Source organism: Temnothorax nylanderi, unplaced genomic scaffold, assembly GCF_030848795.1.
Source record: "Temnothorax nylanderi isolate EJ_2023f unplaced genomic scaffold, tnyl_v1.0 TNYL_tig0009_pilon, whole genome shotgun sequence".
Classification (NCBI taxonomy): domain Eukaryota; kingdom Metazoa; phylum Arthropoda; class Insecta; order Hymenoptera; family Formicidae; genus Temnothorax; species Temnothorax nylanderi.
Genome location: NW_027249071.1, coordinates 2356732 through 2381268, shown reverse-complemented (window position 1 = coordinate 2381268; position 24537 = coordinate 2356732). Strand labels below are relative to the sequence as shown.

General features: G+C 39.8%; 1 protein-coding gene across 11 annotated transcripts in view; it reads left to right on the top strand.

Moving 5' to 3' along the window:
• The window catches only part of LOC139787425 (growth factor receptor-bound protein 14), a 248550-nt gene that overhangs the window by 67449 nt on the left and 156564 nt on the right, over positions 1–24537 (top strand). For 7 of the 11 annotated variants that reach the window (XM_071726503.1, XM_071726500.1, XM_071726499.1 and 4 more), the window contains 5 exons: positions 10953–11119; positions 11621–11777; positions 13120–13250; positions 14751–14831; positions 14933–15064. In XM_071726503.1, coding sequence (XP_071582604.1) covers positions 10953–11119; positions 11621–11777; positions 13120–13250; positions 14751–14831; positions 14933–15064 — 668 coding nt within the window. Of the gene's footprint in view, positions 1–227; positions 648–10952; positions 11120–11620; positions 11778–13119; positions 13251–14750; positions 14832–14932; positions 15065–24537 lie in introns of all 11 variants that reach the window. The other 4 variants (XM_071726508.1, XM_071726507.1, XM_071726506.1 and 1 more) reach the window with 1 other exon arrangement.

Here is a 24537-nt window from a genome sequence, read left to right as displayed (position 1 = left end):
ACCTTCGCCTTGAATTTTTTTTTAAATCTCTGCGAAAGATCCACCGTCGTTCTCGATCGCCTCGACTCCTCTAAATTCACATATAAATATTATCTATTAATAGTTAATAACTTTATCTAATCTTCGACTTCTGACATTGAATCAACATTATTATCTAATCAGGTATATAGGAAAAATCTTGGAGCGCAACGAGAGTCTTATTTCGTTCCTTCGATCTCATGATTTAGGTTTCAAGTCCAATTCGGGATTGAACAGTGGGCGCGGTTTCGATCGCAAGTTCCTCGAAAACCGAAATCGATCTTCGATCCTCTCCAATAAGACGCGGACGCGTCGCGAGAATGCGCGTAAGCGCGCTGGCGCCCTTCGTGAAACGACGCGGATGACAAAAACTCGTAATATCGCGTCGCACTTGGCACGGTGAAGAACGCGTCCCCGTTTTCCGCGAACTCGCCGTCGGTGTGTACCGAACGCGGGGTGTGTACGACCGTGTGGGGAACTGTGCGTGAATTCTGTGTGCGCGCGCGAAACGAAAATCGCGCGACGAGTCGACGTTTCGCCGCGGCATATCATCGCCGTCCGGCGCAACATGGATTACCAGCGGCTCCTGCCCAACAACAACAACAACAACAATTATCCCACGCATCACCGTGAGTATCCAAACATCTCTTGTCCTAAATCGCCACGTGGCGCGATAATTTCCGACTCGACACACCCACCGAAGATATCGCGCGTTATCTGTTCGTCTTTCCCGAGAGAAAAAAAAATAGAAGAAAAATAACATTTATTATCATCGCTATATTCGTATGAATTATGAGGAGCCACGTAAGCACGGCTATCGAAAAAAGAACGTTGTCATTACGAAACACGTATCTTTCGAGAGTGCAGCTTTATCTCTTATCGTCGTGTTTTTAATCTTAACTAACGCATTATTTTTATTTATCGCGCATCTCTCGATATAGGCGACGCGACTTACGAGAAAAGGAGGGAAAAGAATCCTACGTGCAAACTGCAATGCGTAGATATACGTTTCGTCTCGCACCGGACAAATGGTGCCGTTCGTGGGCGTCGTCGATTGACGCGAACACCTAGCGAGAAGTCGACGATGCGTCGCGACGCTCCGCGTCGTGCCTCTCTCAGTTTATTTTTCGCCGTAGGAAGCGTTTGTATCTCAGATTTTGATGAGATTTATTTTTCCCCTTTTATCTTAACGATATATTGTATTTCTTGCAGAGATTTTTGTATGTGTATCCATTTATTTCTTTTGAGATATATATGTGTGTAAGTTAGTTACTATATAAAGAAATTTTTTTTCTGAAAGTTAAAACTCTGAAAACTACAGTTGATTGCTATTTATCGATAAATGATAAAATTCATTAAGATTGAAATTAATAACTTACCTAACGAAAAAGGGCTTAGAACCGTAACGTGATGTTCGTATCGGAGATAATTATATTTTTCTGTCTGAATTTTTGTATAATTATTCCAACTCAGTGAATCGCGCGCCGATTATTTTTCAAATTAATATATTTAATAAATTCTATGTATTATATCTCTTAAATCCTACGCAAATATATAAAGTCAGTAATATACGATAATGTACTGATTTCATATATTTTTTTGTTGCTTTATTAATGTATTTTGACGTTTGTATTTTATGTCATTTTATCCTAATCTATTTTTCGTCGATTTCAAAGTCATCAAAATCTGGGCAGAAAAATCGTAAATAGATAAACTTTCTTTCGACTTTGTGAGATCTACGTCCGTTTAGATTTTTCGTATTTCAAATTCGGAGTATCGAGGCACCACTGTAAGAATTGCTGGCACAGATGGACCACGATGTTTCGAAAAATGTTTTCTCACAGAAAAATTTGTCGCGTTATTTTAGAAAATGATCAATACGTCGATATCGCTCGCTTTAATGATATCGGTTTGACATCTTGTTGAAAAGTAATAGGTTCGTTGGCTATCTTGTGAAGTATATTTATACCCGAAATCAAATTGCTGATCCAAGCTGGAACTAATATCGAGGATTCGAAAATACGAATGATAATCGATTCGTGTTTTGTAAACAGTTTCGACGATATGATAAAAATATATTTTTACCATCGTAATCTAAAACGTACATTTACATTTATATTGAACGCCACCGATAGATTTCAATACCCTTTAATTTTATAAGCGCTTTTATCCACGCAACTCACGCACACTTGATGTTTCAAAACTATGTGGCGTAATTCATTTACAGTTTCGATCTATTACTATTTTAATCGAATTTATTATCATTATCTTTTGAAACTATTCGTATAACGAAAGTTGGACTCAATTTTTTATCCATTCGTGTCTGTCAGTTTTATCCCTATTATCGACTTGCTTATTTTTCTTGTTCTACATTACTTCCGTAAACATATATTTAAACATATAAATTTAAACATTTTCTCAAATCAAAACAATGTGGTGAACGGGTCGAATGATCAAGATTTCGTACTTTTATCTAGCGAATAGTCATGTCTTGCGAGTATCAATTTATTTTTAGTATTTCCACGTGATAAAAAACACACAGCCGTTTCAGGAATCAACGGGACATTTGATTGCGACCCCGAGATTCCGTTGGCGTTACATGATCACGATTTGTTTCTCTGCACACCGTATATTTTTTCCCGTCCGAGTTTTCGATCGGTCCGGGTAGCATCGCGTGGACGCTGAATCTCGGTTTCGAGAAAGGGTGGAAGGAGAAAGAAAGGACAGATCGGTCGTTGCGTAAAAAGCTCCTTGTGATATATTCCATGGTGGTCCTTGAGCTGGCTTTCGCAACGATGGGATCTCCGATTGTAACGTTTAAAATGTCTTTTTAATGGGGACCGGTGCGTCCTTGGCTAACGGCCGGTTTGTCGCGTTTCTGCGTAGAGTGCGATTCGAATTTCGCGTAAGGAATCGTGATTGCGTCGACCATCGATCGATGTTTTCGTGTTCATCGAATTCCCTTCAAATGCGAGAGATTGTCGCGCGCAAATTTTGCGGTTACTTAAAATCTCCGGCTAGGATAGACCACGTGAATTTCCCCGCAAGTCGTTCCTCGCACTTGAAATTTCAATGTTTTGTATTATTATCATTTAATTCTCAGAGTAAAAAATCCAATTATTTCTCTGATTAAACGATTTATGTTAAATTTCCTTTGAATCCGTTGGAATTAGAATTTGGGAAACATAAAAAATTAAAGTTGTTATGATTATTAAAGACTAAATAAAATTAATGAATTACTACTGACAGAAATTAATATTTAATTTTAGTGTATCACGAAATTAGTGGATAAATTTTTGGTTAGCAACTTATGTATATAAAGATTTTAAAAAGAGAAAAATGTAGGTTTCTCTAGAATTCGCTTTCGTTCCGAATGGAGTAATCTTCCACTTGTGTTCTTTAAAAATCTAATTTTTTTCTGACCGCTTGTGGCGTTAATTTCGACAAAAGAAAATCACATCTGCGAATGACATTTGTTAGGAGTCTCATTACGAACTGGCTTTCTAGTTCGTTAATGCGAGCAGGAGTAATGCGCGATCGAAGTTTTCACGTAATACGTCCTTGAGGAACGTGAAACTCGTTTGTCAATGTGCAAGACAGAAGGGTTGATAGATTAGCGGTGGAGTGAGCGGTTGCTCAGCTTGTTGCTGAAAAGTTGTTTCATCTGTCAAATTGCATCATTCCGATCACAATACCGGGGATAATAAGATCCATTTTGGCAAATTGGAGATTTAGTTTTCGGTAAAGCAGGCTTCGTAATACTTGAAACGCTCGAAAACGCAATTTGCGCAGAGCCCTCGAATGTCTCGTGGACCGACTTGTCTCCGGAAGTCGACAATGGCACGGTTCGTAAAGCGATGAGGATGAAGACCATCGCGGCCTGAACGAATCGCTTATTTTTTTTTTTTACCCGGGACGGACAGTGATTTTGGCGTACGGCCAGTCGTCCTTGTTCGTTGCCAGAGGAGTATCGGTCGGCGACTTTGTTTTTTTGGGAGTGATTGTAAAAGCCCGTCGCATCCCCGGGATTAAATTGACTCTGCCTCGTAAATCCCTTACTCGATTATCAGACTACTACGTGATGCTGATGTAATTTTCGGTCGGCTGGCGCTTCTCCTCTCCTTAAATCCTCATCCTCGAAGGCTCTCTGAACGATCAATAATCACTGTCAATGTCCTGATGCGAAGATGGCTATAGCTTGCAGTACTTTCTTGCCGTGAAATGCAAAAGTCGGCACGTTGGATGTCGACGAGGCATTTGCATACGGTTCCGCTTCTTTTTTTTCTTTCTGTCGAGCAATATCGGTGAGACGACGGGCGGCTTAATGAGCAACGTCAATGGGTCAAACGAGCGAAATAACGAGCGATACGAACCGATGTGAGGCACGCATTTCACAAAGATCTCGGCGCAGCGATGGTATAGAAAGGAAGGGAGAAAGAGATATTGCAGTCTGCGATCGGTTGGCAATGATATCGGGTTATGGCTCGTGATTACACCTCTCGGACCGGACCATCGCCCTTTATTTATGCAAGCCCGCGAGACGCATGGCTAAGTTATGTAGTGCCGGATATCTTTATAATATTCCACCGTGAAAAAATAGCAACTCAGTCTCACGGAAACCAACTTTGTCTCACAATTACGTGATCTTTTCCTTCAAGGTTATCGCTCTTCTAGAAATTCGGGCATACCGAAGCAATTCGTTTTTCACGGAGAGATTAGATATTAATTGGGGGATTTCTTGATATTTCTCAATTTAATATTAAGTTAGAACATTCTGATTTTTGAGATTCTCTACAAGTGTTTATCTTTGCTAATTATAAATTGATAAATAAAATGATTTTTATATTTATAAGGATCTGAGAAACTTTAGAGGTTTTTCGAAAACATCTCCGACATGCCACGATCTCTTTAAAATTGTATCTTCCGCACGAGTCATAGTTTGTATTTTTGCGGTCAGGATTTATTTCCAGCATTATGAAAGAAATCAGTACTAGAAAGAATAGGACATTTTTTAAAACTTTCTAAAGTTTCTCCTTGTTTTTATTCAGAACAAGAGAAATATTTCGAGAAATTTTACAGATCATATATTTCGTGTTAATTACATGTGTTTTTGTGTAAGGAAGGATATTAGAAAGTGGATCGAAATTCATTGCACGCTAATTTCGTAATACGAGATTATTATTGAACTCTCACAAATTATGTGTAGCAATTAGCTATCAAATTCCGGTAATCACGTTGAAGAATTTTTAGAATGCACGAAAACTGAACGAAATGTTAAATATTGGATAAATGTTAAATATTAATTGTTTGTCGTGGATATTTGTCTCCACAATCGGATGTTTACCGTCCGTAGACGTACCATTTATTGCTGTTCCACATCGGAGGAAGCGGGAACGCTGCAAATTTTACACGGGCCGCGTGTGTGCAAAGAGCGTGAATCGGGGCGGCCGCCAAAACACGTTCGAGCTCGACCTAGTCAGCTCGGCCTGCCTTGGTTCTTATCGATCCACCTTGCATAGGCCGTCTCCTCTCTTCCGAAATATTTGCTCCACCGCGATAACGGCGAGATGGACATTGGAGTTACAGCTCGTCGAGTTCGGGCTGCAGTCTCTCGATGCACGGTTCGAGTCGCTCATTTAAACTTCGTGTCAATGTATCTTGGTTTAGTGATTAGGATATCGAATTTTTAGGGAGACAAAGTTCTTTAGTTTGTCATACGATTGTCATCTGTGACATATGGAAATTATTATTGTGCAAAAATATAAAGAAGACCTAAATAAGACCTGTTTTGCAGCAGAAATAGGTACGTGTATAGCGTACGGCGGATATACGATAATCATCGTTTGTTATGTGCAATGTATTGCCATATTTCGTATTCTTCCATGACAATATGTCTTATTGTTCTCTTATCCACTTTCATGAATTTGTTCTATAAAGATAAGATGGTTTACATTCTCGTTTATCGCGATAACAACAATGTTACGGTGATCAACAGTCGCTGTCTTTTCAACGCACGGTTTGGTCGAGTCCCTCCTTCGATTGTTAAAGTCTCTTTCAGGCAGACAAAATCACGCGATAAACGATAAATGACTGAGATAGACACGAGAGACAAGTTTCTCCCCATTATTACCGGTTATTTTTCTCGGCGCGACTACGCACGTTCCGGCTTGTGCCTATGGAACGACCCGGTTTCGTCATCCTGACAGGTAGATGCCCGCATATCGCATAGCTCTTACGAACGTGGCTGGAACTGCTGGAAGAAATGTCGTGGGCGGGATGCTGAAGCGTCTTTACGATATTCGCAAAATAACGCGTTATCACCGTGACTGACAACGATGATGAGGAATCCGGGGAATCCCTATTGTCTGGCGCGAACATTTGGAAATATGACAATCGAGACTTGAAGAAAACGCGAAGAGAGAATAATTCTTGCAATTTACGCCCGCAAAAATGACTTTCACCGACGAAATTGTTTCACTTCGATAAGATGTAAGAAATGTAGTAAAAATTGCTTTTTGCTCGAGCATAGGTATTTGCGTTTCATAGCTGTCCAATGTAAATCTCAAAATCTGAAACATTCTATCGAGAATCATATCGAAAACATTTTTTTAAGTTTCTACATAATATAATTAGGGGTTAAGACAGTTTGACTAAACGTATTATTGTTTGATGAAATACATATTAAGTTAATTTAAGTTTTTTAACTATTATATTTATGAATAACATTTTAGTTATCAAAATATCATGTCTAATAAAAAAGAAATGTACTGAAGGATGACAAAAATATATCGCACGAATACATTAATGTTTTCTGTACTCTATGTCCGTTTCTCGAAATCAGATATAAAAATCCGAGGTTGCGGTTGTGGATACGGATATGTGACAATCGACAGATTGTTGCAAGGAGCAGAAAATGGTAGAATGGGATAATACATAACATGTCAGTAGGTAAAGAGTAGGCCAAGGTTGTGGTCGCGCTTGTAAAACTTGCGAATTGCATTATTATACAATACAAAAATTGCATATGTATATACGCTTTACACGACTTCCTAGTGCATTTTTAGAATTTCGACATACTTAAATACAGTTCTGGCTTTGCTCCAAAGAATTTGAGAGTATTTAATAAGTCTCTTAAAAAGAGTTAAACATAAATAAGTATACAAAAATATGGGAGAATTATTTCATGTTTTTGTTATACGAAAATTTATCATTTTTCTATTTCTAATTTTCGATTCTTGAAGCAGAACTCTTAAGAAAATGCCAAATTACCGACGAAAATTTTTATTCGCAGAATTTTAGAACACTTTCAATCAATAATTGAAAAATTGCCGGAACCTTTATATTTTTTAAATCCATTTATATGTTAAGAATAATTATTAGAACTTTTAGAGACCTAATTATTTCAAAGATTGGCGACAAATTTTTTATTTTATTGCTAAGCGTTAAGAATTCTATAAATCCTTGAGATAGAATTAGTTATACGATTATTTTGAAAACGTAACTTTATAATGATTTTTATATATGCTTTTCGGAATTAGGAAGAAAATATTTTTTTTCCTAATAAAGAGTGCCTGAGATATCCTCATCTCAATAACAGTTTTTTTTATCGTTAGTAGATACGTTGCTCTAAAACGAGAAGTAAATAAATTTATTATAGCGGTCAAGAATCAAAATAGATTATGAAGTACAATAAATAAAGAGAAAAGTATTTTACTAATGATACTCGGTATATATTTTACTTCAGTAAAAATTTATCATTAAAACAGTAGCAGGTGCTACGCAGATTCATTCATGTTATTCAGAATATAATGTCGCACAGAGGCAACTGCAATAGCGGCGCTCGACATTACGCGCTTTGCGCATTTACGTACCGCATACCGAGCGATTGCGGGTTAATTAATTGCGGCAATAAACGGTCAACGTGGCCCGCTAATTCGAGAGCATGCCCTCGCACTCGGTGTTATCGTTCCACTGATTAGGCTTACTCTTGGCGTTCTCGTAGCCCATGACAGAGATTCCTTCCGCGATTGCACGTTCGTAAAATACATGATATAAAACTATCTTTTAATTATTTTTATTATTATTAACCTGCATCCATTGAAAATATAATTATTGGTTTCAAATATGATTCCGAAAACAAACCTTTATAAAATTATGATTTTATATAAACATTACAAATATTATAAAGAGAAAAGTTTCGATTAGACATAAATCAGTCTAAAAATTTATAAGTGCAAAAGTTTATTAATTGGCTATGCAGCAACATTTATTTTGTGAAAAGTTCAGTTTTAATTCATTTATTTACTTTAACGAAAATGTTGACTTGACAAAAGTCAGGGTTCTTTAAAATGGAAAAGTACACGCAGTTGCAACACGAGTGAATGCGTTAGCACCGTTATCAGCGATAATTTAGAAATCTCAAAGTACTTTGTAAGGAATTTTACATTTCTTATCATCTTGCGATAATACAGTGGAATGTCTTATTTTATCTTGGATTTTGAGCAGCTTAGTGAAATTTGCAATTGCAGTCGGTTTCTCCAACGAATGTCCATACAAAACAGTGCTCAATAAACTTCTTGCTTCATATTGGAGACGATAAAATTGTTTCTATTTAAAATTTTATAAAAATTATTTCTTGGTATATTCTCTTGATTTTCTTTTAGTTTATTTATCCACTTTTTTTTAAATATAACGATTACAGTGGAGATTTTAATTTACGAAGGTCAAGAAAAGAAATTTTGTTAGTCATATGAGAGAGGCGAGAAATTTTCGACTTTTATTCGTACAAGATTTCGCTCGACATCGATTACTTAGATCTACTGTTGCTTTTTCCTCCATCTTATGCTATTCTTCTGCTATTGATTGATCGTTCGTGGAAACGATCGCTAATTCACACACACACACACACACACACACACACACACACACACACACACATTCATGGCGAGCGAATTAGACGGATATGTCGAGTATCGACACCGCCTGGCATACATAGTGTACACGTGGACTCTCGTTGCTGTTGCGTCGTTGCGACTCCGGATACGAGATAGACGAACGATTTATTAAAGCGCTATTCATCTCTACAAGGTATCGTTGTGACATGGCGGCGATGACTTTTGCGTGTTCGAGCTAGCCGGAGAATCCTTCGAGTAGGTTGCAAACGCGTATCAAATGGACGAACAGAAAGGGCGAAAATAAATTTGCGAAGTAGGGATTCTATGTAAATACTATAGAAAGAAAGATTTTGAAAAAAGCTAATCGAAGATCTTTAAATTAATCGTTAATTTTAAGTGAATGTCGTTAATTATGTTAAATCATTGAAATAAAATTTGTAATTTTTGTAACATTTTCTGCATTTGTGTGTTTGTGAAATTAAGTAGTTCTATGGTTCAATATTAAATTAATTTCTTGCAGAAAACTTTAAAGAAAAATGTCAATAATTATGACATTTAGTAACAGCTAATAGCCTAGTGGTTCATTTTTTATTTGCACATTAAGTACATTAAATTTATATTCTTGTTTGATTGTCATATATTAACTTACAATTCTCAACTTTTTACTAGAAGAATTAATAAAATTTTTCTTCAAAATTAACAGATTCTGTTTATAATATTTTTATCGAAATAATATTTGATAAAAGTTTCTACTTATTTATTAATTAAAATTTTCCATTTATTGATTTATCTAGAAATAAAACATACGAAATTGTAATATAGTAGAAAAGTTAATAATAGTGAGGTAAATGGAATTTTTCTTATACAACAATCTTTCTTTTTAATCTTTCTTTCTAACGTAAATCGATTTGCAAATTGTTACAATATGGATCACGAATAGTTAGAGTGAATTAAAAATAGAATTGAAATAGATATATACATAGATGCATCATTGCAATATCCCTGCTTCGAAATACTCGATCGCCCAACGGTTTATATTAAAAATTTGACTCGCATGGTTTGTAAAGGTACCTCTGGTCTCCGTCTGACTGGCGATTTCTCGGATTAGCGATATATATTTTTGCTTCTCTTCGTTAAGCGCTCTTTGAAATAACTCTCCTGCGACTTTACGTGGTTTGATATATTACCGCCATTCTAAAGAAAAGAAAAGAGAAGGCGACGCGACGACGAGCGCCGGGAAAATTGCGCGCGACCTCCGCGAGGCTTAAATATCCGTGTTGCAAAGGCTCGCATATAAAACGCGACTCACGCACCAAGTACGCACGACGCGTTTTCAATGTCGCGGCACACGTGTATTACTCATCTACCTTATCCCTGCGTCTCGATATTCCGACGTACAGTTATTGCTATTCGACGGAAAATTCGCCCGAGAGCCGTTGCGATTTCACAGCACGTCACATTTTGTCCTTAATGTTTGAACACTTTACTTTTTTTCCTTTTGTATCTCTTGAGACGAGAGGGGGCCACGTTCACTCATCGATAATGTAGTGGCCCCATCCCGACCATGTAGAGATTCCTATGAAGCCCAAGTTGTAAAATAGACTTCTAGTACACAGCGGGCTCGTTCTTACGCCTCTTTGCAGTATATTTACACTGTTAAATTCATAGGGTTGAATTAAACTCAATTTTGAGTAATTTTTAACTATTCCATAGGTCGCCACTGCTCCTACTCAATATGTAGTTAATTTAACTAAAACAATGTTAATTTGACTAAACCAATGGAGTTAAAATAATCCTATTTTGTTTCAAACTAATAAATTTTGACGCACATGGTAGTTAAAAATAACAAAATAAATCTAACTCATGGTATTGGTTTAAATTTCATCCTCTAACCTTTAACAGTGTATATGGTAGATTTAGCGTTAACGGACTGACATTCTGTGCGATTTTTTTTTTACTTGTGTAGTTCTTTTCCCTTTTATTTGTCAGCCGCGACGTGTTGTACCAATCTCTCTCTAGCATCTCTTTGGGCCCTTACAGATTGGTTCCCGAAGATGTGCTCCTGCCTCGACGGCAGCTCGACGCTGCCGAGTAATCGAGCCGCAAGCTACGAACGGCTTGGTTCCGATCTCACGATCTTCGAACTCAACAGCACGATACGAAGGAATCGAAGAAGTGATCGAGATTTGATCGACAGCGAAAGACAAGTATGTACTAAAGTATCGTATGCTTAAATGCTTAAGTTTCACACTTTCTCGATTATAGATATAGTCAGAAAAATCGAGGAGATAGATATAGAATAGTGAATTTTCATATTGTGTTTAATTTGTATACCTAAATGGAATTTATATGTATAATATTACGATGAAAAATAAAGAGAAATATTTCAACTCATAAATAGGACAAAATAATTAAAGTATTATTTATAATTAACATTTAATGCAATTTTTCTCATATACGCTACCTTTATGAAATAAAAGTCTGTGATTGATTTATTAATTAATGCAAATTTATTTGATTACAAAATATATATAATATAAGTTATATAAGACAAATTTTTATAATTTATTTATGCATAGAGATAAATAAATTAAAAGAGGCTTATAAAAGAGAAGATTGCGAATTAATTTAATTCGATAAATTAATTCAATTGGATTGTATTCAATTCATTTGTATATTTAATGTCTTTTTAATGTTTGTTTAATTAGGAAGAATTGCGGTTTTACAACAATGATCATTCTTTTACGACCATGGTCGTAGAGAGAAATCTGCGAACGATCGATCTCTGCGAGTTGCTCAAAGTCAAGAGGAACACAATCGGCGCAGCCTGGTCGATAATCGAGACGTGGCCGAAACTGGGAATAGGTATGTAACATCATAAATATAACAATAAATCATATCGCAATTATGATTTACATATTGCGTTATATTTTCTATGCGTCGCGCGTCGTCGCGATTACTTCAAACGAGTTTATGCATTCCTTCAGATTTTTCGGGAATGTGGTTAACGATCAGTCAATAAGCAAGTCTTATGCACTTCTTCATCTCCATGGTGTTTACGTGCGAGTAGCGTTGTGTCATTGACCATACTTTTAAAGTAAGCGCCAAAGTTTGCGATTGCCCTCTTTTACGTGATTACTCGCTAGGATGTTATTTACGGAATTGTTTTTCAATATATCTTTAAAAAAATATATGAATATTCTGTACGCTTAATTATATGTATAATTTTATATTTATATCACTGGAATGCATGCCCATACAATTCAAAGATATAGAAATATAATAAATATTGTACCCAAACATAATGGAATTCACATTAAACGGTTCATTCGATATCCGAATTGTTATCAGATTTAACGATAACGTAGTTGGAGACAAATATTATGCTTGAATAGAGAAGTACGCAGAATCGGCAGATATTTTTCAAGTATTTTGTGATTATTGCGTATTAAGAGATACGCTTAAGAGCTGTTTGGGAAAATAAATAATTTATTTATAAAAATAATCGGTGCGCGTGTAAAAGGCGGATAATTCGTTAAAAGTTCGAGGCGTGCCAGGCCAAGGCGAAATGACGCAATGAGCCTCTAATGCATCGGGAAAACTTCAGTCGTCTAAATTTTCTCTACGGCATTGACTCGGAACGAGATCGGAAATAACGTGTGCATGGTGAGAGGGAAAGGGAGAAGAGAGGAAAGGGGTTGGAGAGGCCGTAAAGACGGCACAGAGCTCTATAATGCAGCCGAGAATCAATAGCGGGCGAAACCTCCAGGAGCTTGGTGCAGGTCAGAGACGCGACTCGCGGCTGTGTCTCCGTACGAAATGTTTGTTTAGAAATCCGGGCGAAATGTCATGCTATTTCTAGACTAATGTGTTTTCCATGGAATTGTTTTACAAATTAATCACATGACGAGACGATCTGTACTAATTGTAGCCATAAAACTCGGTTTTATTAGAATTTATAAAAATAAGTTTAAAAATTAATTTTGCTATAAAAAGGACTAAATATTTTAAGATCGGTAACATTATGAAAGATTAAGCTATTTATTATTATTTATGATGTAATAGGTACAAAAAATATTCTTTTGAAATATCAATAAGAGTACTCAAATATTATTCTATTTTTTTTATCGTTGAATATATTGGTGTGTTGATAATAGCAACATAGCAATATATTTATCGCAAATTGGATGAATTTTTTTTGTTACAGAGCGCACATTAGAAGACCACGAAGATATTCTCGCTGTTCATAGGGAATTGGAAATGTTCGCTTCCCAATACGAGAGGAGGTTCTACTTTAGCCAGGACTTCCTGAAATACGAAGTGTTCATCAAACCTATGGTAAGTGAAAAAATAGAGAATTTAGTTATCTCGCTGAAAAAAAGCTGCTTCTCTAATTATTCATTTTTAAAGAAAACGTCAAAATCTTCAGAAAATAATAAAGTTATTGCGTTCTTCGTTACTTTTTACCACAGCGAATGGTAAATTCTGTTCAATCTAAGCGCGTTAACTTACCGACTGACTGAACTTACCAGCCAGGTTGCAATTGCAGTATACATTTGAATATAAGTAGAGGTACTGTTCAAGATTGCCGACTCTAGATAAATTTTCTCACCCTCGGTATTACCGACCAATCATTGACCATTCGATATAATTAAATATATATTTATATTTGCTATATTAATTTTGCATTTTTTAATTTTATTTTGTACGTATAAATGCTCATATCGATAGTACATTATATTTTTACGTAATTACAATTTATATTTTCTGGATTTGAAACGTCGGCAATATTAGGCATCTTGAATTATCCCCAGATTTTGGCTCGAGGCTCGATAGTCAAGAATTATTAATATATAATATATTAATATATGTTAATTTGGTCGACATTTTTTAATACCTTGTCGGTATCTATGTGAACGTCGTCGGTATCTATGAGAATGGTGTCGGTATCTATGTGAATGTTGTCGGTATGAGAATATTCCGTGAAATTTCCGGCAGATCTCTCGTTTACCGGCGAATCGTGCAGTTCTATGCAAAGAAAGATGTAGAGAGAGATGTTAAGATGGCAGGAGAGACGCTTTTCCGATACCGGGAGCGGCGATGGGGTCTCAAGGATTCGGTAGTATTGATTGGAACATTCGTGTCCTGGGATTTTACAGGATTGAGCACGTAGCTCCGTTTTAAACTTAATGCATCGATATTGTGTAGGGAATATAAATGACGATTAAACTAAAAGTTGAATGAAATTTTGCAGCTATTATTTTATTGAATCTCGTTAGAAAATGTTAATTTTGTGATATATAAAGAGATGCCGATCCATCAGTTTCAAAGATAGTTAGACTAATTAATATATTCGAACGGATATCAATTAGCAGTTTAGAAATTCAATCAGCTATAGGAGTTCATAAATCTTGTAATCTCGCCGATGATTGGCCAATTAAAGGATAACGAGCGTAGAAACTTGGGAAATTGAACGTCGTAATCGACACTCTTCGGGGAAATCTTGAGACGTTTTCCTTCTCTTGTAACGGGAGGGAGGCACTCTTTGCGCGTGAGTGTGCGAAGTATGAATGTTTGTGTTCCGTCCATTGAAATCTTTAAAAAGATTCTTAAGTAATACGTGTGTTTACCACTCCTCGTCGAAATACTTGAAAAGCACGAGAGATATTTATATTTTCTCGTTCCCGAAATATATTTTAGATCCGTCTTTGCATCACTATTTTCTCCGAGTCACTCTGGTTAATTTTAGAAACGATCCGAAATTCGGTTTCCTCGATGTCCGTTTTCATATATAAAAAACGACAGTATGTAGAGACGTCTCTTTAATTTTTTTTGCAGCAATTTTTTCCCGCGGACATGATCACGTTTCCCAGCGGGGAGGAAAGGAGCGCATTCACCGATGCCGAGAGCGCACTAAGGGTGAGTATACGTGTGATTTTCTGCCGATGTGATCGTCACGAATGAAAACAGTGCTATAGCTGAGACGGCAAATGTATACGTTGCTCATGCTCACGTTGCAGAATTACCTGTTACGGGACGACAGTGAGTGCCCGTACGTATTCAGCATGGTGTGGATGCGAAATGTGAGTTCGAACGGTTGGAAGAAGATGTACATGCTGCTCCAAGGCCGGAAACTCTACACAACGAAGAAGGTGAGTCCTTTTATTTCACGAGAACACCACGGATTGTATTCTCGTATTATCAATCCCCGATTCTTATTTCGTATTTAATTCGACATATGCGGTTTTGAATATGATACGAGTACCTATACATATCGACAAGTTTCATGACGGAGCTATATACGATTCTTTTCTTACCAAACATAGCTCCGAATATGAATTATGAGCTTTAAACGTTCCGCGGCGAAAGAATTACTCAGCGTCGTTAGCCACTCAATTCAAGCGCATTATCTACCATTTTGTGGCTACGAGCCTGACGTCTTAAAATACGAGAAGACGTCGTTACATAAAGAAATACTACTTCTCAATGTTAATAAGCGAACACATATTCAGCTTACGAAGATTAATACGTTAACATGAAGTGACGGTGAGTTTCTCTTCTTTCCTACGCTCGATTATCTTTATGCGATCGCAGTAGAAAATGCAATCTCGCGACGGAGATCGGGTTCTTACTGACTCATCGTCGGTGAAACGTTCTTTAAAGACCAAGTAAGCGATTCCTAGACGATAAACGATCGTCAGGCTCTCTATGTGCATCGGCGCGCGTAGTTCTCGCAGGTGTTAACACTTTTCTCAAGGACTTTGCGGTGCCGTCCGTTATGGATGAGTCACGACACATCGCTGGCAATTTATTTGTAAGTCATTAAGAGACATTAACATGTAACAGCTGGGACACTTTCGTAGCAAAAGGTATGACACGAAAGACAACGCTGCAATCTTTTTTACGACTGAAGTAAAGGGGACAGCTTTTTATTCATAAAAATTTCACCTTGCATAAATACGACATGAAATTCGAGTATGAAATTTTGGTAATGGTTTAATGTTAATGTTTATTTCATTCGGCTCGCGATACGATGCAATAATTTGCTTAAAAGGGGCCAGAACTCGGAACCGGCTGACGAGAGACAATGTTGCTCTCGTCTCACGTCCGCGAAATTGTCCCACGATGTATCGGTTCGACGGTAATGCTGATCCGACTCAGTCATCAAGCCAATTCATTTGCATAATTAACATCATGCGATACGACGGCAACGCCTTCGTAGCTCATTCGATAACCGATACGCGAAGCGAAAGGCAGTCATTTTCGAGATAACTAGCGGCTAGTTGATGTACTCGGTCAACTTGGCGATTTTGAATTCAGTCCGTAGGCGCGGTTTGTTTTAAAATTAATTTTATTCGATTATCGATTCCGCGCCGCGCGCGTACAAGCGGTAGCTCGCCGTTAAAACTGACGCGTCGAATGGTCGTTTGGCGAACGCGCTTCCGAGTCGCGCGTCATTAATCGCCCCGCAGTAAAGCCAGAATCATATCGGCGAGCGAGCGATTATCCGAAATATCACGCGGATCCTATAAAGAAAAAAATTCCATTTGTCACGCACGCGTAAAATGTCGAGTGAGTTACGACCGCGATCGCTTTACGGCTGGTGATACATCTAGTTAAACAACGATAGCGCGACGAATAATTACAGACGCACTCGTGTACATAGTCCGCACCGATCGCTCGTGAAATATTATCGCTGAATATTCTACCGTTATCGTACATGAGTGCTCCGGTTTACACATTTATTAAGCGATACATGCGCCATTCAACGAACGTACTTAATGTGATTTCCGTCACTCAGTCTTATCTGGTGCAAACCAATATTTATTTCCGGTGAAGAATGTGACGGCTCTATTTTACGTAGATTTATCTTCCTTTCTCATTATAACTGTGGAGCTCTCTAAAGGGGAGTTTGTGAATTAATGGCCGATATTGTACAGCCGCTGTAATTATCGACAAGAATCCTTTCGCAAGGTATACACGCGAGAATGCGGCTCTTCTTCTCCCTTTTGTTCTCCGCGTCGCGCCGCCGCGCCGAGAACCGGCTTAAAATGCAAGTTGATTGGCTTCGCGCCCGCCGCTGGCGCGTAAGAACATGATTTAATTATTTCAAGCTTCACCGCTTCCGGCGATATCGGTATCAGCGGCTAATATCTCGTCGGACGAAAGCGTCGTTCCGTAAAAAGCTACGACTCGCCGCCATTGTTACCGCTTCGCTCCGACACCTCGGGACAAGACCACAAGTACGTCATTATTACGACATGATTGGTAAAAAAAAAGAGATGAGGCTTATGTAATAACACGGGCATGACGAACCGCGGTGTGCTCTGATGAGGCCGCCGCTCACGAGGATCGATTCGTGAGCTTATCGATCCTCGATTACAGCTATCATCACATACACGCCCCGTGAGTTTCGCAGCTTTCTGCAAATCGGATTTTTCTCGCAGATACGGTTTCTCATCGCGCGTTCCATGACGTTCATCTCAAATATTCTTTTCAATCCGACGACGTTTCGATATCGCCTTACCCCTCTGGCGATCTCCTTTCTGCCTCGAAGTCTATAGGAGTTTATTTCTAAAAGTTTATTTCAAGTTGAAATTTTCTGAGACGTTCAGCGGATTCAGCCTGTTCGGGAATGAGGGTTAATTGCTCTTGGAAAGTTTCTCGATTATATCTTCTTTCTCGATCAAAACCCGGGAGTCTCGCGATATGCTCGCGATTACCATTACTTGTCTTTCCGTCTCTCTTTATCGCGCGTACTCGATCGATTCTATTCGCGTAAAAAAAATGCTTTTTCCGTCAATTTTTTTCGTCGATCATCATCGTTCTTTCGGCAAATCGGATCGAGGCAAGCGAGCGCGAATAAACACGAATGAATAACTTGCTTCAATGAATGTGCCATCATACTGACGATTGTTCGTTCGAGTTTGCTCGCGTTCGCTCGCTTGATCTGGATCTGGCTTTAAGGGATCGCGATGTGAACGCTAGCCATTCGCACATGCGGAGCGTATCGGGCATTGTATGGATATTCGCGCGCGCGCTCAATGCAGTCGCAAATTATACCGCACGCATACGGAATTCCATTGTTCTTGAAATAATTGTCTTATACGTTATTTCTAATCCGACGATGTAGAATCAGCCAGGAGAAGCGCGATGCGAAACAACGTTGAACTCTCTTCTAAGAATTTTATTCATCTTTCTACATCTTTGCGAAGCTCTTTAAAAGAACTTCGATTTTGAAAGCAAGAAGAAAGACGAAGTAAAAAGGACACAATCCGAATAAGGAGCGCGGGTAGTTTCTCGTGGACGCGTGAAGGATGTTAAGCGTTAGGAAACGAACGAGGAAAGGGACTCCACGGGCGAGGTAATGGAGAAGAACGCGACAATTGTGCGAGAGCGAGCCGAGGGAGTGCGAGTGTAGGTACCGATGCTAAATAATACGGCTTTGGGGGTGCCGTGAATAATCCTTACTAACCTTAGCATTCGCACCGCTATTTCGGTCCTCCCGGTCCGGAATAATTTATGAACTCCTACCGCAACGGCCTTATCTCGAGCCGGCTGAAACTCCCGGACACAGTATATATCCGCTTCCTCTTAATTTCTAGCTCGCGCACTCCCGTTCCTCGGGGGAGATGTCATCGAGAGACCTTACCGAGGCTTTTACGTTAGGGCATCTTTTACGATGGTCGTTCGGAACGCGTCGGACAAGCGGGACAAGTCTTGTTTATTGTTCTTCGTGGACGGCAACGTATCAATGGGAGTGCCGCATGTAATATGCAGATTTAATATACGTTGATGCACTTTGGGGGCTTTGAATAAGCTTACGCGTTTTTATTGAGTTTTTGTCGCGTGTACGACTTTAGAGATATCGATTTATCTTCTGTCCACTTTATACTCATTAGATTGGCGCGGTTGCATAAATGCCACAGAGTTACAGGGGTTATTCCAAATGTCATTTCTAGATAAAAATTTAATTGAGCGTTTAAGAAAATTAACTTTTGCTTTGCTTAAGCACGTCAATAAATCATTAGCATCAGATCTCACAGGAAATGACCATGAACCCCCATATTACATAGTTACATCTGTTATATCTATAAATTGTATAAATTGCTTGTATTGAATAGAGGAACTGACATTTATGTCTGACTTATTGAAAGTCGCGCCGACGTCCGTTTTTATTGCGAGGTAACTTTCGCCACCCCGATGCATTTATCCTCCGGCCTTACCCCCGCGGAGCCCGATCTCGTCCCCGCTAACCCCCTTTTTCATTTCCTCCCTCGCAACAGCGGGCGTGGCCCCGTTATCGCGGAAACGTACCCGCGACGGCAGGATAATTCTTCGTCCGCTACGTACGATCAATTTTATCGGCAAAAAACTTTCGAGCGAGGACGATCCGGGGGAGAAAAATTGCGCGCGTTTTCTCGTAGAAATATAAATACTCTTTCGCGCTGGCTATCGGTGAGCTAAACGAGTTTCGTTACTTAACATAATTGCCGTGCAACTGCCGCGAAGAAGTGTTTCGCACGCGAATCGACAAACGGGGGAAGTAAAATTGCCAGCGAGGTGACAAGGGGGGCGAGATCGTATTTTACGACCGCGACGGTCCACTCTTCCAATTTGTCTTTACTTTCCTCTGTAAATTTATCGTAAGTACGGTAATTGCATTAACACGTGATCCGCAGTGTGCCGTTAAGTTTCGAAGGAAATGGCCAATCGTATATAGAGATCCCTGGAAAAATATCGCGAGTACGTGTCGCGTTACTTTTTCCAATATCATTAGGAATTAGCTGGAGCATTAATTTGGCAAAATATTTGATAAAAAGACTGTCGAGGAAAAAGAGAGATAGAGAGAGGGATAAGAAAAAACTAAGGCTAAATCATTTATTTTTGGATTAATTTTTTTGTGCTGTAATACACATGTTTCGCCATTCGCCACAGTCTTTTTTTATTCGAGTTTCATGCAATGACACCTGCGGTGGACAATGTAATGGGATAGCTAATCCTCAGGGCATTCCCTCGCCGCCGTCAACCCGATCGACGTCACAGAGCGAGCCTTGACGCTGTCAATCTCGATTTACACGTAATACCATCCGCGCGCGAATGCGCGTCGAGAACGAGCCGATGGATAATTTCGATCAACCGATAATGATACGGTCGCAGGAAGCGAATTAGATTCAAGGTAATCACGGGTTACGTCGCGACATGTATATGTTCGTAATTAGTTGCGTAATAGTATGATTTCACGGTGATGTTACATGCATCTGTGTCTTTTAACGCGTGCTTCTGCATGAGAAGCGAGAGAGGTGGGCGCTTTCATTCCCGCAACGTTAACGATCACAATTGTTCTCGGCCGTCATTACTTACGCGTTACTTACACCTCGCCAAGAAAGATGATCACCGCTCGCGTTACTCCGCGTTTACTATGCCCTCCCCCCCCCTCTCTCTCTCTCTCTTTCTCTCTCTGCCCTTCTTCCGTGCGGTCATAAAGAACGCATTTCGCAAGACATAAATTATGGCGTGCGATATTAGCGTTAATGTGCCGGTCGCACAAAAGCACGGCATTGCGTTTTTAGTGTTAGATACGGACGTCGTTATCTTCATTATCACCGATTTTCCCGACTCGTTTGTCTCTATTCTCATTATGTGAAATATATATTTTTCTTGTATTGTATCTCAGAAACGAGGTGCGATTCCGGGTTTATATAAATATGCTTGTGTAAATTTATTCTTTAAACTTACAATTTTAAACACACTTTACTTTAAAAGCGGAAATGTGTTCGTGGATTATATGTAACTTGTACTTTTTACAACTCTTTTTTTTTTAATTGCATTACTAGGTTTGTACACTCGATTGCGCCATAATAGACGCGCGTTCGGCGGCACAAATGTAATTCGGTACAACGGTTTGTGTGAGTAAATTATCTGCGATAGTCGGGGGTATACATTGTGCGGTGTACATCGACCATGCGGAGAGATACTTGGTGTACTTTGTCTCCAGTCACGCGCTGTATAAGATCAGTGTCCTGTCACGGAACCCGGAGACCTCCATTGTTCTGTTTATCGTCTCATCCGATTTCTAGGGCCCCCTGGACCGTAACTTTGGGCCGCGCTTTCGGTCCATTCACGAAGTTTTCCGCAGCTTCCGTCGTAATCGAAGTTTCGGGTAAGCGAGGGCGGGGCAGGGGGTATCTTGTATCTCACGGGGAATGTTAACGGAGTAGATACGGCGCCGTTACGAAAGATAACGACGGCTGATTTACATAGAAGGGCTGGAACTCCGGTCGTTAGCTGCTAGACGCGCTAGCGATCGCTCTGCATTTATTATCGACTCTCGGCGACGTCGCGATGTCGCGGTTGCCTCGCGCGAAAGGAGCTTTTTACGTAGAACCGCCCCCGCTTCGCGAGAGTCGGAAGACGATTCTCCAGAGTGGAAAGTCGAGGGTGGAGAGACGTCGACGGCGACGGCCCGGGAAAAAAGGGGTTGACTGACGGTTTTCCGCGGCAAACAACCGTGACTGATGATCCGTGAGCGCGGGCGAAGCGCGATACGCAGGCGCGCAAAGGTCCCGTTCTCGCAAAAAGAACGATCCGATAATTAGACGCGCGCTTCTGCATTGAGAATTGGATTCTTTTCGCGGGAACCGAGCGAGGATCGCTGATGCGGATCGCTAGCGGTCCATTCTTTCTCCGTTTTTCTCTTGTCCGTTTCTTTTTCCGTCGCTTAAAAACTTAACCAAACTAACTTTTAAGAATATACCAGATTTCTGTTGAGTATACAAGTGCAAACTATTTCATGTAATTTTATCTAGAATGGAGAAATGGCAGAATTTTATTTTACCAAAATTTTTTATGAAAAGCGATTATAAGTGATATCATGCTAATTGAATCCGCGCTAATTCCTGTTACTTCTCTACATTACAATTCCTATATCATCTATTTTTCTCTCGGTCTCTTTTTCAAAATCATAAATGTTCCTTTTGATGTCTAGTCGCGTATTCAAAAGAGATATAATCACTTTCGCTATTCATCCTCGGTGTTGTCTGGCACTACGCGAGTGATTTTCACTCCAGCTTCACCCTTCCTCGCAATTAACGACGGAACCGTCCACCGACCGAAAAAGCTGGAAAGCCGGCGAAAGAGCTTTCGTTGTTGAAGCGCGGAGGGAGGTGGTCCATCCCGTCGGCGACCTGGCCGTGGCTTCTCTTCCGGAAGAGCGAGCCGCTTGATGGATTACGTCGACTAACGGCCATCGTCTGGACGCGTTAGATTAGCTGCGGCAACGAGGGCGGTAGACCTTCCGTTGCCGGTAACCAAGACCGATCGACTCTCTCTCTCTCTCTCTTTTCCTCCCTCTAACCGATGAATGGAAATCGAGGTGGATAGTCCGTGTCAGTAAACTGGTTCTTCCTCGCCGCGCTCAATCATGAGCTCGCTTGTTCTCGCGCGGCGGAGTTATCGAGGCATTTAACGAGGCTTGCCTCGAATGAAAGTGACAGAGATAGGAAGAGGGAAACCCCTAGGCACATCTATGACAATGAGGAAATCGTACGCGAGTGCAAGATGAAATCAAACTATATTAATAAACATAACTCTTTGCGTTGAAGTAGAATGAAAACCTGCTGAGATATAATGTAACATAAAACTTTACGTTTCTCTTTGAAAATATATTATATTTATCGTATTCTAGTCTCTCGCTTGTTTAGAACATTCAAGGAAAAATAAATATATCGTCGATAACGATAGATAATAAATATAAGCGCAAAATAAATGACAGTTATCAATATCTGTAAACAGGATATTACAGGAAGTGTGACAAATATCTTGGGGCGTATTTTGATCGATTTAAAATCGATCTTTTGTGTAGATTGTTCCGTATAGACTTTTTGAATAGCACAAAAGTGGATAGGAGTGTCGTGATCCTGCGTATCTTCAAATTTAATTTAATTTAATCTTTTTTTTTTGTTTAACGCATAACTTTCCTTGATGCGATCTCATTTATCTTACGATACTCGGAACAACGAAATGTTCCAGCGAGACAGATTGGGTAAATCGTTACGCGCTATGCGCCGAATCGCGCAACAGACGACGGTGTTGGCGCATGTGAAAAATGAGCTCCGTAGCGCACCGAGAGCCAGAGAAGTGTCATCGTCGCCAATGTTTTATCGCACGGTCCGTCGTATTATAGAGAGTAAATTCCGTTGCAGCTTGCGTGCGCGCGCGTATACTCGCATCCGGAGTAGAGAAGCGGGTTAAATTCCTTGTGAAACACGATAAGCTTGCGCACCGGTATATTTTCCGAGCGAACGAAGTGAGAGAGCCCCTGGCTCGCGCGAGTTCGCCCGCGGACCTCGCCGACATAAAGGGGGGAGGGGGTCATGTCGCGTACACGGGGCGGCCGTAAATACGCGGGTTACTTTCGTGCGAGCGAAATTCTTTGAGAAATTCGGAGCCGATCTTTCGCTTGATGAAGACGCTCGCGGTCACGGGTGGCAATCGGTTATAAACAAGCTCATTGACTTTTCGAACTTATCAGCTAAGTGACACGGCATATCGTTTAAATCAAAATTCGGGGTAATGACTGATGAATGTGGATTTACGCGCTTCTTGCTGTTGCACTTCCTCCGCTATTATTAGCACTCTTTCTTTTCTCTGGTGAAAACGAGAAGGTTTAATCACTGGCTTAACAACTAACACAGGTATGGTTAAGCGTGCACTTAAAGTCGTTTTACTCCCCTAAACTTGCCTTTAATGGCGCTCTTTTTCTCGTAATGCCTTCCTGAAAGAACCCTTCGTGCACTATTAGTCCCTGAGAAGTCCAGCTCTCTTCGCGGGTGGGCAGAGGGGGAGGGGGGGGGATAGAACGAGAACGTTAAGTTTTTCTTATCTACTCGATCTTCTTATTTCTTCCTTCCTCCGTTTTGCGCGCACGCACAATCATGCGTGATCATACTGTAATCGATAAAATTACTCTTGGAAAACATACATCTGTTCCCTCGTACACATGATTTTTTTCTGAAAGCTCTAATAAATAATTAATAATTATTAATATTTTATCCTTAAATAATATATCCAGTGAATATGTCACACATAAAAGACACTAATATTTTAAAATTATTGATCGCAATGAAAGAGTAGAAAGCTTGTAGCGGGCTTTAATTTGTAAGATCTGTTTTAGAAACGACTTCGTATTTGAGATGGGTCTTACAAATTATAGATGTGTCTCCTCGTTTTTGCGCCAGTCCCGTCGATCTTCCATATGCCGCTATATTTAGCTAGAAAGGATTTTCTTCCACGACGCGATTTGTTAGTCGCACATCGATAATGTCTCCCTGCGTCATGCGCGCGCGCACACGGGTATAACGGCGACGGCGTAACACTCGCAGAAACACAGCTGCATTTATTGTGCACAGCACGCGACGAGCACGCGTCAGCTGTCAGCACCGCTATTCGTAGCGAGAAGTCAGTACTCGGTACAACGACCCTTTACGTGTCATCGCTGAAAGGATCTTATCCGCGCGCGCGAACGTTTTGAGGTCCATTTGTGTCGATAGATTCGTTGCTGGACCGGTTTCTCTGAATGGCTTGGGCGGCGGAGAACGTGTTGCGCGAAAGACCAGTTAACAAA